Here is a 15,477-nt window from a genome sequence, read left to right as displayed (position 1 = left end):
TTAACATTGTGAAAACTCAATTATAGAAGCCCGAGGCAAATTCTTCAGCTAATCAAACATGTAGGGAGTGGAGGTCAAGGTCTGAGGTTCATAGTCCACAGCTCCCCTTATAGATGAAACACATACAACTGTCGGGGGCTGAAAACTCACAAATTATTAACGAGGGTTTGACACATGGCTATCATAAACAATTGGTATACAGTACTACTTTTGCACACCGAATTGTATAACTAAATGAAATCTTGTCCCAGGACTGACAGTCATGAAAAAAGAGCTTTGTTGCGTCGTGGAAGAGTTTTAAAGGATCATCGATGCATGTCTTTTTTGAAAAACGTGTTTTTAAGACTGGTCTAGTAATAACTTTAGTAACCCAAAAACAAAATTCTTTCATCGTTTACTCACCCTAATGTTGTTCCAGATCTGACTTCCTTCCATGGCTTTCTTCCTCAGTCACCATTCACTTCCATTGCATCTTGTTTTACTTGTTTACATATAATTAAAAAGTCATTGGTGACTGAGGCTAATATTCCACCTAACATCACCTTTTGTGTTTCAATGCAAGAAAGTAAGTCATGTAATGGCCTTTGATTTGGGGGGAAAATCATTTATACTGGAATATTGGGAGCGAGAAAAAGAGACACAGCAGAAGCGCTATCCCTTTAAGCCATTAACTTTCTCTATAAAACTTCTCTCATAAAAATGACAGCTGCAGCCAGCTCACAAAAGGGGGCAAAAAGCATCCGGCGAGAAACCTGAAACTGCCCCACCATAAAAAAAACAAAACAACTTGTATGGGTTTTTAGAGGTAAACAGCCCACCCAGCCCCCCAATCCAAGCTCTTTAAAACGTACCCATGGCCAGTATCACCTTTGTTCCTGAATTACGACCAACAGTGGAATGCACCCCCCAACTATGAATGTCACTTTCTCAATAAAGACCATGAACTTCACTGATGGGTGTGGAAGAAAACCCCACCATCTGTCACTCAAAAGCACCACCTCACCCACCTCTACTGATCTCCAGCCCCAAAAAACAAGTTGCTTAAAGGGATAGCTCACCCAAAAAAGTTTAGTCCCCAGTACTTCCCTCTGTGATTTCCATTTAAGGGTTCATTACATCTTTGTGCGCAAAAATAGACAAATATGAGGTTTTAGCACCTGCGCCTTCAGTAGGACTGCAAAAAAGTTCATAAACCAAGCCCATTCTGCACACTGTACAAACAACCAAAACATCATAAAACTATAGCATTGTAATTCCAACCCCTGCTCAATTACCTCCACAAAAGCATGTGTAAATGTAAGTCATCACTCTTGTTTACATTATTATGTGTCTGAATTTAGCAGGCTGGGGCAGGAGGCTGATGTTCAGTGTATCAGCTGCACAACCTTCAACACAGGTACAGCTGACAGCAGGAAATAGCAGTCGGCTTGCGAGCAGCAATGTCTTGTGTTTGAAATTTTGAGTTCATGATTTTTTTTATGTCTTCCATGATAAGCTAATTAGATACGCATATATTAGATACTATTATACATAGAAAACAAAATATACAGTACTGTGCAAAGGTCTCAGGCACATTAGATCTTTCACAGAAACATTTGTCTTAAGATGGTTATTTTATCTTTTGCTTTAGTGTGTCAATAGGAAATATCAATTTTATATTTCAGAATATTCCTTTTGCAAGTAGAACAAGGAGTCTGCTATAGATGATATGGCCCCCACAGAGCCTGGATCTCAACATCATCGAGTCAGTCTGGGATTACATGAAGAGACAGAAGCAACTGAGACTAAACACATAGAACTTGGCATGTTCTCAAAAATGCTTGAAACAACCTATCTGCCAAAATGTCAGTAGTTGGTAACGATACCAGTGAAATTTCACGGTTCTCGATACCATTTTCAGTACCACAGAATAAATATGCCATGACAATGTGCTACTGAACACACCCGTTTAGCCCATTTAAAAAGTTACATTTCAATTTAACAAATAAATTAAAAGAAATGAATTTTTCCTTCAAGTGTTTCTCAATCAAGGATGCACTGCTTAAGTGTTAAGTAGCACCCTACTGAAATCTGATTTATTCTTTACGAAGTCATGTTTTCCTTTTTGTTTTTCCTTATTATTTTCCAGAATGCCATGTTTTAGTTGAATTTAATTTCATCATCAAAATGGTGTCTAATCAATTAATTTTTTTACCAAGTGAAAATAGAACTTTTCAACATGTCACTGCATTTTCTTTTTTTTTTTTTTTTTGGCCAAAGGTTTATTCAACAATATATCTTGCTTGTGATATATTGCTTAATTATTATTATTATCATTACAGTGAATATTACATTTTACTATACAGTTGTAATATATTTCTATCACTATTTCATCCATTTAGGCATCTAGCTTTTATTCTGAATTGTGCTTTTACTGCGATGTGTGTTTTTTGCCGGAAGCTTCACTTTCCGGATAAACAGTTTGAGACACGGCTACTTTTAAGTCACGTCTGAAATCTTATCTCTTTACATTTGCCTTTGAGTCTGACAAATTAAATGTAGGACACAGTTTTGGAGTGTTTGTATTTTGCGTTTTAGATTACTGGTGTTTGTGTATGTGGTCATTTTTAAATGTTAAGTTTTATATTTTATTACTGTGAAGCACTTCTGTCAACTCTGTTGTTTTAAATGCTTTATAAATAAAGTTGAGTTGAGATTAAAGCACAAATGATGTGATTTAATTATATAAATATATTGTTTACATGTGCTGCGTGGTTCACAATGGATAAGTGATTGAGTCGGTGCTCAGTACTACCGTTACATCTTCTTTATTTTAGTATCGACTTGGTACCGATGTACCGGCACTTTTGACAACACTAATATACACACACACACACACACACACACACACACACACACACACATATATATATATATATATATATATATATATATAAAAACTCACAAATCATATTCCAGGAATTTGCCTACACTCCTAGAAACAAGTATGCCCGCAATCATGCAGTTTTTAAATTCTCTAATGTGGGTTAATGAAAGATATTTGATAATTACACTGGCTTACAGTGTAACACACGGGGTATAGTTTAAACTTTAACAACTAAATAATTATGGATAATAAAAACTGTCATAAAAATGTAAAAGGTCTGCAAGATGAATGCAAATTAAAGGTGATAAGCTAAATGCACAAATTATGTGTTTCATAGAGCACAGCACTAATAAGAACCATTTATAAAAAAATTAAAAAACTTAGACCGTAACTAACAAAATATACACCAATAGAACACCATCCTAATTATTTAATTCTGCCGTTTATGCCTGGATTTCCCCACATAAAAAGCCACACACAAATGCCCAAAGACACCTTTACAAATAGATGGATAAAATAGATAAAATACAAATTATGGCCTACAGCTCTGTGGTTTTCTGGTACTGTGCTGGGAATATTCGCTTTTAACTGGGGGTTTCGGGAAGCCCGGCATTCCTGCTGTCTCTCATCTCAGTGTAGCGTTGGGGTGATGATGTATGTCAAGGTGTAACATGACTCCAGCATGAAAGAGCTGCAGAAACAATAACAGTCCTGCAGCTACACAGTGAAAGCACAGAGCATGCTGGTTAGTCACCCTAACTTACAGGATGGGGGCCCCTCTGTGTGTGTGAATTAAACCGTGTGTGACTGTTGAACTTATAACCATGCATGGGGAGTAAGCTCATATGCATTTAGAGAGGACTGTGTGTGTGTGTGTGTGTGTGTGTGTGTGTGTGTGTGTGTGTATGTATGTATGTATGTATGTATGTATGTATGTATATATATGACGTTATGTAAATCTCCTGACTATTTTTGGCATCACACACTGATATCACATTATCTCTACTGCAGCAAATTGCACAATGATTTCATAATCACTGCATGACCGTTGGAATTCAGGAGGCCGGCGCTGGCTTATGTCCACTGAGATCATTTTTTGAAAGATATGTGTTTATATCAAATTCAGAGGCATGCCGCCTTAAATATGTTTTATTTATATAATGGACAGCTATAGCTCTCGCGGGCGTCACACAAAGCATATTCGTATGGAAACCACACCTACATTTCGCCTCAGCCGTCGATTAAAAAAACAAACATTTTAGAAACCTCGTTCCTCGGACACAAACTAATTTACTTATCACTCATAATCACCTTAAAAGGCATGAAAAGGATATATACTTGCTCTATAACTATTACTAAGTCGCTTTCCTCAGTAAACTACTCCACTCTTCACAGAAAAGGCGAAAGTTAGTCCAAGTTCACACCCGAATCACTTAACTCTCCTGCTGTCTCATTACCAAACGGAGCATTATTTGAGACCAAAATGCAAGGAAAAATGTATAAGTTTCGGATTTTCGCGGGTAAAGACAAATTTACATTAAAAAAGTAAATAAGCAGTGAAGCAGCCTTTTTTGCATGGCATGATTTCGCGGTTTGCGCTCGTGATAAAGCTTACGCTTTGAAACGAAAAAGTTGCGTTTATATTTTCGCTAAACTGTACCCAAATGCTCGATGTTTGCTTTGCGTTTTAAAATAATAGCCTACTAAAAAACTTCTACACTCGTCTGCGCGTATATAAGCAATGCAAGCGTTACAAATGACAGATGTGCATGGATCCACGCGATCGTACAAGACATCCACGATGACAGATGCCACGACACTAGAACATCCCAATAAAAGCAGTGCAGACAAATCAATATATTGATATTGTTTCAAGAATACAGACGCGAGAGTGAATGAGATGTCACTCTCTGCGCGCGTGTCACTAGGCTACTGGACGCTTCAGCACTGAAGCTATAGAGCCCAACTTTTGTGTTTACATTGAGTCTGATTTAAAAAATAATAATAATAATCATAATAATAAACCTTATCCACACAATACACTTGCATACTGTAGGCTACATTATGGATTATGCTTGCATCAATTTCCTTTCGCTACGATAGAATCCTGCATGCAAAATTTGACTTGTGTCTGCATAAAATTCTGGGGATGTGCGGAATGAGCTCAGTTTTAATGTTTTTTTCTTAGCTTATATATATATATATATATATATATATATATATATATATATATATATATATATATATATATATATATAATTTTATTTATTTATTTATTTATTTATTTTTTTTTTTTTTTTTTTACTCATGGTGGAATAGAAAGTATCAACATTTAACTCTATAACATCCTAATAAACTCCAGTGCAACAGAAAAAAAAAAAAAAAAAAGAAAAAAGAAAAAAAGAAAACATCTTTCAGTCGGGGGGTAAACTTACCCAATGACAAGAAAGGTTTGGTTTCCATGTCTGGTAGGTTAGCTCATGCCAGCTGACACACGCGCGTTAGAATCAGTCGGTGTGTGTCTCTCTCTGATGGCAGTAAAAGACGGATCCACGCGGCAAAAGTGACAAGTCTTGAAAAGCTTTGCGATAGTGTCAAATGTTCACTTTATGGCACTACTTCTGTTTGTTCACGCGTCTCCTCGGCTCTGTCTACAACTATCCAGTCTACTCCACACTACTGCAAAGGGACCCAGTGAAGGGGACTCCCACTGACGCGCACACTGGCGCGTTCAGCAGCGACGCAAGACGGGAACATTAACCCCTCCTGTGCTGCTCTGCCTGCCCACAAACAACCACTAAAGCAGATCGGAGTAAGAGAAACAATGTTTCATTGAATAAGGAGCACTGCATGCACATCTGGTAAAACAAAGGTGACCTTCAAAGTGAGCACATGGTGCCACTAATGAATTACCAACCTGTTATTTCAAGTAAGAGAGAAATAGGAGTACAATTATATGATAAAAGATATATTTTAAAGACAGACAGATAGATAGATAGATACATAGATAGATAGATAGATACTGTAGATTTCAGTATTTTAGGAAATATTCTCTTTTGGGTACTATTTATAAACAACATGGCATTTTATATACACTCACTGAGCACTTAGTCTTCTTCTGTTGTAGCTCATCCGCCTCAAGGTTCGATGTGTTTTGCATTCTGTGATGCTATTCTGCACACTACAATTGTACAGAGCTCGAAGCAGTCTGGTCATTCTCCGCTGACCTCTCTCATTAACAAGGTGTTTCTGTCCTCAGCACTGCTGCTCACTGGATGTTTTTTGTTTTTGGCACCATTCTGAGTAAACGATAGCGAATGTTGTGCGTGAAAATCCCAGGAGATCAGTGGTTACAGAAATACTCAAACCAGCCTGTCTGGCACCAACAATCATGCCACGGTCGAAATCACTGAGATCACTTTTTTCCCCATTCTGATGGTTGATGTGAACATTAACTGAAGCTCCTGACCCGTATCTGCTTGATATTATGCACTGCACTCCTGCCACACGATTGGCTGATAGATAATCACATGAGTAGGTAGGTGTACAGGTGTTCCTATTAAAGTGCTAAGTGAGTGTATCTGCCTATTACTTGGGCTATTGACGACTTGCGCAACGCCCAATACAGGGCAGCAACCTCGTTATTACGCTTCCGGATACAAGAGTGATCTCGTCTGTCCGGGGGGCAGCTTACACGAGTCAGCTGTCACTGCTGTTATTGCCACTGAGAAAGAGATCCTTATGGATTTAAAAAACCTGAGATGTTCTGCATGATCGTGCGACTGATTAATTAAACAGGAAAGGAGGGCTGATTTTCACTTCAATCATATTGGTAATGCTTTGTGCATTGTTATAGCAACATCAGGAGTTTTCTAAGTGTAAATTAGGCTGCTTGAGCATTCAGTGTCGGATCAAGTTTTGAAAACTAAGCTACAGTGTACCCTGACGAAACAAAATTTATTGCAAGCAAAATTTTAATCGCAAATATTATTAGACAGCTTTATCTTAGTATTAGACCTCCTTGGTTCTGGCTTTCGTGCGTGGACGTGTTTTTAAAATGTAAATTGGTATTATTAGTTGACTGCCACGTAATGCATGGCATACAATGTCTTATTCATTGTGAAACTGTGTTTTCTTAATGGCATGAATCGCACTGAAGGCCTAGACTGAAAATGCACGGGCCGCAGCTGCAAACCACCCACTGCAGCATGGCCTGGACAATTATGCTGCATTTTAAATTTGTGATTCTGATTCCACATCATTGCTTTTCATGTACTGTAATTCTGGGAAATAATCCTTTGAAGGATTGCATGGATGTTTTCAATCAGTGATTATTCTTCAATCCTGTGGCCAATATCTAATACTTGGTTGTTTAATCTGTAGTCTGGGATTATCTGATTACACTGTTTGTCCACACTGGGAGATATATCAAGATCTCAGTATGCTAAATTAAACCAAACTGCTTGTATGTAAACAGGTAATGGATCCCATAAATATGTTGTTGTTTATCCCTGATATCACAAGCTTTGTCGTAATGCTTTTGTTGTCTTGAAATAGAGGACCAATAATGAAACAATTCTGTTACAAATACTCCATTTACATGCATTTACACAACCTAACCATATTTTGTTTCATTATCTGCCATTTACAGTATCCAATGCAATATCTGCCAACGATCAAAAAGTAAATCACACATGGCCACTATGGAGGAGGCCTTGCAGACAGTTTTCTACAGCAGCATGCAGCATTACAGAATCCATATTAGCCCAGAGAGAACTAGGTCATTTCTGCAACATTACACCCCGGCCTATTGGTTGACGTTGTGTAGCTTTATTGTAACATCTCATGGCTGTCTTAGCTTGTTGGGGATCTGTCCACTGAGTTATGAATACAGTCCGCATGGAAGAGGCTTCTAGTGAGGTATAGGAGATTTCTAGCAGTGTGAGTAACTGTGGGTAAAGAGGAGATGTTGGCAGCGGTCCAGAAACAGAATACTTCGGATGCACGGCAGAAGTTTTTTTTTTTTTTTCAAAGCTTTCTCATTCTGTTCTTGCAGATAAATGCATATGTACATGCAGTCCTGGAGCCATCCTCAGTGCCTACGAAAATACTGCATTGCTCGTTGAGCATTTGAAGGTGTTTCACTGCAGTTCGGCGGGGGGAACGATTCATAATTAATGCCGCGCGCTGCGCATTACAGATCAAAGCTGTTTGTCTACGATATTTAATAAACCTCAAGCAAGTGTGACTGGGCTCCAGTGAGTGAGTATGGGGTGCACATATCTGTGTTTGTGGATGTAAGCGACACTGTAATGAGGAGGGGGGTGGGGGGGTTGGAGACCAACAGCCTCATCACCAGGTAGTCCAACCAGTATTGGCAATTTTGTTCAGAGCACATTTTCACATTCACTGATGACTCATGCAAATTTCAATTGAGACTTCTTTCACTTGAACTTGAACCATGGAAGATGCAACTATGGAGCCTAGTATATGCTTTGTTTTTCACCTGCCATTATGTCTCGCGTTCTAGCCTTCCAATGAATATTCCATTGATCATGGTGCTATATGGACGTGTTCAACACATGCACACTACATGAGCTTTAATTGCAGTAAATTCCAGGCACCTGCTCAGTTTGTGTACCCTTCTGATAACTAAATTTACATTACATGCAATGCACAAGAGGCGTAACGGCAAACTGAAAACCGAAGTATACTTTCAGCTTTAGTCACTTCATGCGTCTTTACTGATCGGATTGCTTTCCGATTGAGTACATATCCCATTTACACTCAAGGCCGAAACATATTCTAAGTATGTGAACGCAGACGCTTGCGTTGGCCAAGCGATCTTATCCGCGTATGCGTATTTACGTGAAGTATGTTTCTGGCCCTAGTCACATAAATGTGTCTCCACAGCAATGGAGACAAATCCAATCTACTGTTCCACCGATATATGCTAATATAACAGAGTTCACTTCCGTGATGGTTCTAATGCAGAACTGTGAAATATTGCTGCACAGGATGTGGCTCATAAAAACTTAAAACACGAGGTGACTAAAATTGCAAAAATTGTGTTACAAAAGGCAATGGCTGTTATGTGCCGCATTTTCTTTGCCATCTTTGTTCTCCCAGACTTCTGTATGCTGACGTAGATCTGTTTGGGAGGAGAAATGTTTACATATTTGGCCTGAACAATCAATTGCATTTACACTTAGCCGAGTCTCATTTTGTATACAGTATGTCCTCCTGAGGTGGTTTGTATGATCGGATTGTTATCCGTCTGGAATGCAAATTTGAGGGTTTTTATACTTGATCTTTACATGAACAGATAAAAACGCATGTACTGACCAAGTGTAAATTCCCCCTTGAGTGTTTATGAGTTGCACAACACGGGGACAATCTATATTAGGAAAGAGAAATGTGCGTAGTTATGGTCACTCAATGTACAAATGTATCTGTGTTGATGTATGTAAAGGGCATGGGTTATGGCCGCTTCTGGGCACGAGCTGAACCTATAAATCAATGATGCTGGGTGATGAAATGAGCCATGAGGCATGGCACAAACATACTAATATGGATGTACATGTGTACGTGGTCTTCATATAACTGTTTAGGTTAATCTCAAGCAGAACGATGTGCTAAAATTATGTTTATTATCCGAACCACGGCCCCCTTCCTCAGTTGTACTGTTTCTTATGAAGACACAGCAGGGGTTGGTGTGTGTAGGGGGGGTCGTTTTACATAATACCATTGGAAATAGCGCAAGAAGCTTGACCGTCGCATGTAATTATTATAATAATGTTATTATTATTTTACATGAATGAAAAGACAAATAATCAATGATACCCTTAAAGGAATATTCCAGGTTCAATACAAGTTAAGCTAAATTGACAGCATTTGTGGCATAATGTTGATTACCACAAAAATGTATTTCGACTCGTTCCTCCTTTTCTTTAAAAAAAGCAAAAATCGAGGTTTCAGTGAGGCACTTACAATGGAAGTGAATGGGGCCAATTTTTGGAGGGTTTAAACACAGAAATGTAAAGCTTAAAATGTTATAAAAGTACTTGCATTAATGCCTTGTAAAGATGTTTAAATTGTCATTTTTACAGTCGTTTTAGGGTTTGTTGACATTACATCATTATGGTAATGAAGTTGTAAAATTGGCTATAACTTTACACAGAAAAGGTTTATAAGTGATTTTATCACACTAAAAGCATGTTTGCACACATTTCCTTTATGTCTTGTGGTTATACTTTTGAAAAAGTGAGTGTTTTAATGTAAAAAATTGGCCCCATTCGCTTCCATTGTAAGTGCCTCACTGAAACCTTGATTTTTGCTTTTTTTAAAGAAAAGGAGGAACGAGTCGAAATAAATTTTTGTGGTAATCAATATTATGCCACAAATGCTTTCAACTGAGCTTAACTTGTATTGAACCCAGAACATTCCTTAAAAAAAAAAAAAAAAAAAAAAAGCAACATAGCAAGCAAGTTTTTTTTTTTGAGAATTGCCCTATGTGCAGGGTTGGGGAGTAATAAAATGCAAGTAACGGGATTATGTATTTAAAATACAAAATATAAGTAACTGTATTCCACTACAGTTACAATTTAAATAATTGGTCATTAGAATACAGTTACATTCCAAAAGTATTTTGATTACTGAAGAGATTACTTTGCATTTTATTGTCATTTGTTTCATTTAATATTTAGTCCTTTCAGATGGAAAACATTTATACATATAAATGATGTGATCCAAAGTGCGTTTGAACAGCAGTGAGACACTTTCTTATGATGTGTTACATTCATACGAGCAGACAGAGAAGTAAGTTTGAAGTAAGTTTGGAGCACAAGAAATAGAAATAACCCTTGTGTAAATTGTCAGCTTTACGTTAAGCTAAAATGCTATTTCTAGCCATTTTACATGCACGTTACCAGGCACGATTATATTTTTTTATCAAGAAAATTCATGTTGGATCATAATTTCTTTTTTCTTGTAAGACCTTTGATATTAAGGCAAAAATCTTATCTTGATAATAATTTTTGTATTGTTTTCCTGTAAAAATATCTAAAAATCCTTAAAACAAGATCAGTTTGATTTATCTTGTTTTAGAAACAACACTGCATAAGATATTTAGGTTTTTCAGAGAATGTATTTTTAACATGTGTATTTTGTCTTACGGTACTAGCAGAGTTTTTATAGTCAAAACAAGTGAAAAAAATCTACCAGTGCTGAAGAAGTAGCCTAATCCTAAGTATTTAGAATATGTTACTGACCTTGAGTAATCTAATGGAATACATTACAAATTACATTTTACAGCATGTATTCTGTAATCTGTAGTGGAATACATTTAAAAAGTAACCCTCCCAACCCTGCCTATGTGTGGTCACATCTCTGAACCAAACCAAATTAAACCTCCTATGCACTATGAAGCTCCTGTAAAGACACATACCTGTACAGTGGCCACAAAGTATTTGGACACTGAAGCCACACTTAAAAAATGTTGAATGTAATTGCATTAGATAACTAAATATTAAACTATGTGCCATTTATTTAAAGAAAGATTACATGTAGGCCTACACCTTTCAAGTAAAACATTTTAAGTTTGTTTTTAATAATTAAAAACAGATAGGCTCCAAAAGGCCACGTCCACACTAATACGTTTTCGTTTGAAAATGCATCTTTTTCTCTAAGTTTTGGCCTTTTGTCCACACACTGACACAGCGTTTTTGACAGCGCAAACGCTCTCCCAAGTGGATAAATTAGTAAATGCTGTCATCACATTGTAGTGTGGACAGAGAAAACGGAGAAATCTGAAAACGATGACATATTTGTTGTCATGTGACACAGTCATGTGATCCATTAATCCAAAACAATCAAGATGGCGGCCCGTGTTGAAGCGGGGCTGTTGTTCATGCTATTCACTTTGATAGCATTGCTAAAGGGTGCGTCTCAATCAGCTCCCTATTTCATTAGTCAGGGCACTGATCAGGGAGTCGGCCATTTTAAGGGCTGTCACAATCGCAAAATTGTTTCAAGGCACTGAAATGTTCGCTCCCTAAAAAATCCCACAATGCACCATAAAATCCTTACCAGAAACATTGTCATGTCATTTGAAGTCTTTCAAGTCGTTAGAAGGTGAGCACAAATGTAAATGTATGATGTCAAATATTCTAAATATTCTTTTTAAAAAGATGTTATTTGTAATGTCTTTCATCCATAATGACCATGAAAGGGAAACTATCTTTTAAATATTAGAGTTGTTAGAAGAAGGTTTAAAATACACTCATTTATATTTTTGTTTCTTTTTTAAAGTAATTTATCTTTCATGATAACTCTGTAAATTTGAATATATTGAATAATATTGAATAACAGGCAGTGTCATTTGGTGCTGATTAATAACAGCTGCGCTTGAATGCGCAAGCTCATTATCGTGTTGCAAGTAATTGAATCATAAGTGTTCCAGTGTTTGAATGGATGAACACCCTTGCCCGAATTCATGTTCATGATATACTGATTCATGACATAGGGAGCTAGGGAGCTGACTGAGACGCACCCAATGATAAATGTTACTTTGTACAACCTTCACATTGCATTCCTTCAGAGGCAATGGGAAGTTCACTTGGAATTGATGTCCGGTGATGGAAAATGAGGACAATTGCCTTTCAGACCTTACATGGAATGGTGATTTTTCGCATACACTGTCAGGGAATTTAAGAGTTTTCATAAGTTTCAGTGTGGATGGAGAGCATTTTTCAAAAATGGAAACGTTTTTTTTTTTTTTTTGTCCAAATACTTTAAGTCCACATTAATCCGGATACATTAAAAAATAAAAAATAAAAAAAAAATGCGTTTCCATTTTCGAAAAACACTGAAACTTAAGAAAACTCTTAAATCCTGTGCATGCGAAAAGTCACCGTTCCATTTAAGGTCTGAAAGGCAATTGTCCTCTTTCTGGTTGTCAAATTTTAGTGGAACAAGTCCATAGTTAATGTGATGAACTACACCTATGGTTACTCTGCTAGAAAACTGACTTAATACATCTACTAAAATTAGGACCAGTTGATAAAAGTAATTGTAAAAAATAATAATAATAATTGCAATAAAAAGTATAGCATTTCTTTGTTTGCAGATGCTACTTGGTTTGATATTTTGTCATCAAATGCAATTAAATTATTTTTGGGGCCATTGTAGATAGATAGATTAATAAAGCAATGTGGAGGAGATTTTTCTTAAGCGCACAAGACAAAATAAACTAACACATTGCACTGTCCACTCCCATGAGCATTAAACTTTTAAAAGTTTTCCTAAACCGCAGTTTCACTGACTTTCCCCGTGTGTTCCATGGGGGATTTGTGATGTATGATTGATCACTGTAGAGGTCTTTTGGCCAGCTGATTATAGAGTGTAAGCACTGTGCCGTGGTTCAGATGGATGTTTAGCCTGTGGCCCGCACTCTGTAATCCAAGACAGACACAACACACTCTTTTAAATGCCTCAATCAGCCGCTCTCTCATCTGCCCGCGAGACCTGGCTATATAATCCCTTTCTTTGGCCTTGATTAATGGCTGCTTGACCTCTGACCTACCAACATATAAATCTCGCAAGGGTGTTTTGGGTCTCTCAGGGCTTCTCACTTCAAGATCAATTCTCCCTCACTGTCTTCATGTTTAAGTGTTTATAGAGGGGCATATCTATTGGATTCTTTGCGTTTGAATAATGTGTCCACGCCTTGGGGGGACATCACCGTGACGACCTCCGCCGAGGTAACAGTGACAGTTTCTCTTTCAGATCTCAAACCTGGTGATAAATGGAACACGCTCCTTTTGGTCCCCTTTGTGCCCTGAGCGTTTACAACATCCATAATGGCTGTTTGCAATGATGGCATTCTGCCGTTACTATGGGGACCTGATTACTCACAGTACGGGATTCATAAGGAAATATAAATCTTTTTACCAAACTGCGTAGAGAACCAGATGAGTGCCAGAGATGTTGGATAATAACTGTGAACCCCCTTTTTTTAACCCCTATTCTTTCTGCAACCAAATTGATTTCCACGGATTCCACATATCCAATGCAGCTCACATACATTTTGTGGAAACTGCTGTTTGTTTCTGAGAAACAAATCCAAAACCATTTATTGTGTTAAAAGTTAGGTAGAGAAAGTGCCTGGAGGCCCAATAAAATAGATGTTAAAATGGCAAAGGAAAGGGTTAAAAACTGGACTACTCCCCATTAGAAGCCTGAGGGATGTTCTGTGGTCAGCAAAAGAGCACTATGGGTCAGATCCTCACATACAGGGGTCAGGGTGCTTTCTGAAGACACTGCAAAGTCAGAGGTTGACTTCCTCTTCAGAGTGACTGATGCCAGATCACAAGGAACAAGGAACTTTGACATACAATGGCCCCAAAAAGTATATGGACACTTAAGTCTAATCTTTTTAGAAGAATATTTCAGCTCTGTATGTCCTCACAATGCAAGTGAACTGGTACCAAAATGTTGATGCTAAAAAGCATATAAAGGCAGCATAAAAGTAATCCATAGAACTCCAGTGGTTAAATACATGCCTTCTGAAGTGATGTGTTGGTGAGAAACAGATAAACATTTAAGTCCTTTTTTACTATAATTCTCCACTTTCAGTTTCACATTCTTCTTCTTTTGTTTTTGGTGATTTGCATTCTTCATGTATAACACCACCTACTGGGCAGGGAGGAGAATTTATAGTAAAAAAGAACTTTAATATTGATCTGTTTCTCACCCACACCTATCATATCCCTTCTAAAGACATGGATTTAACCACTGGAGTTGTATGTATTACTTTTATGCTGCCTTTATATGCTTTTTGGAGCTTCAGAGTTCTGGCCACCATTCATTTCCATTGTATGAACCTACAGAGCTGAAATATTCTTCTAAAAAATCTTTGCTTGTGTTCAGCAGAAGAAACAAATTCATACACATCTGGGATGGCATGAGGGTGAGTAAATAATGAGAGAATTTTCATTTTTGGGTGAACTATCCCTTGAACTATAAGTTGTATTTTTGACATTTGTGTCCAAATGCATTTCCATTCTCCAATTAGTGATAAAGTAAACAAAAGTGGGTCACAGAAGTCTGGCAAACACTAACATATAATCTTACATTTCACATTTTAGAAGTTTACGTTGAAGTCTGACCCCAGATTTTCATATAGTGGTTACAAATTAAAGCACATCAAAATAACTGACAACAACATGCAGCTTTAAATGCATGTTCAGAGAATCAAAGAGCAGATGAGAAGATTTTGCATAACGACTTGGATACTGAAGGAATGAATACCATGAAGGAATATCCAGATTGCTCTAATATCATTGAATGTTGAGAGACTGCTTTGACAGCTTCACTCCAATAGAGGCTTTCACTCAAACTGGAATCCATTTGAGATGGTGGATTTATCTCACGATCATGCTGCGGAGATGACAGGAGGATGGAATGCAGCTGAATTGAGAGAAGAAGAGATGGAATGACGGCCCTACAGCTCAATATTTTCATAGGCAATTAGAGTCCACTGCTCTGAGGGCAGTTATCAATATTGAGGCATTACATCACAATCGCCCTGCTTGAATAAGTGTGGGCTTCAA

General features: G+C 37.5%; 1 protein-coding gene across 2 annotated transcripts in view; it reads right to left on the bottom strand.

Moving 5' to 3' along the window:
- LOC127428944 (retinoic acid receptor RXR-alpha-A-like) overlaps nucleotides 1–5,563 on the bottom strand; it is a 162,327-nt gene extending 156,764 nt beyond the window's left edge. For both annotated transcript variants that reach the window (XM_051677641.1, XM_051677642.1), the window contains exon 1: nucleotides 5,302–5,563. In XM_051677641.1, the coding sequence (XP_051533601.1) occupies nucleotides 5,302–5,329 (28 nt within the window). In that variant the 5' untranslated portion in view covers nucleotides 5,330–5,563. The remainder of the gene's footprint in view (nucleotides 1–5,301) is intronic.
- Between the last annotated feature and the right edge of the window lie 9,914 nt (nucleotides 5,564–15,477).

Source organism: Myxocyprinus asiaticus, chromosome 38 (assembly GCF_019703515.2).
Source record: "Myxocyprinus asiaticus isolate MX2 ecotype Aquarium Trade chromosome 38, UBuf_Myxa_2, whole genome shotgun sequence".
In the NCBI taxonomy this organism is placed as follows: Eukaryota; Metazoa; Chordata; class Actinopteri; order Cypriniformes; family Catostomidae; genus Myxocyprinus; species Myxocyprinus asiaticus.
The sequence above is the reverse complement of the archived record's forward strand: the minus strand, read 5'-3'. Positions and strand labels throughout refer to the sequence as shown.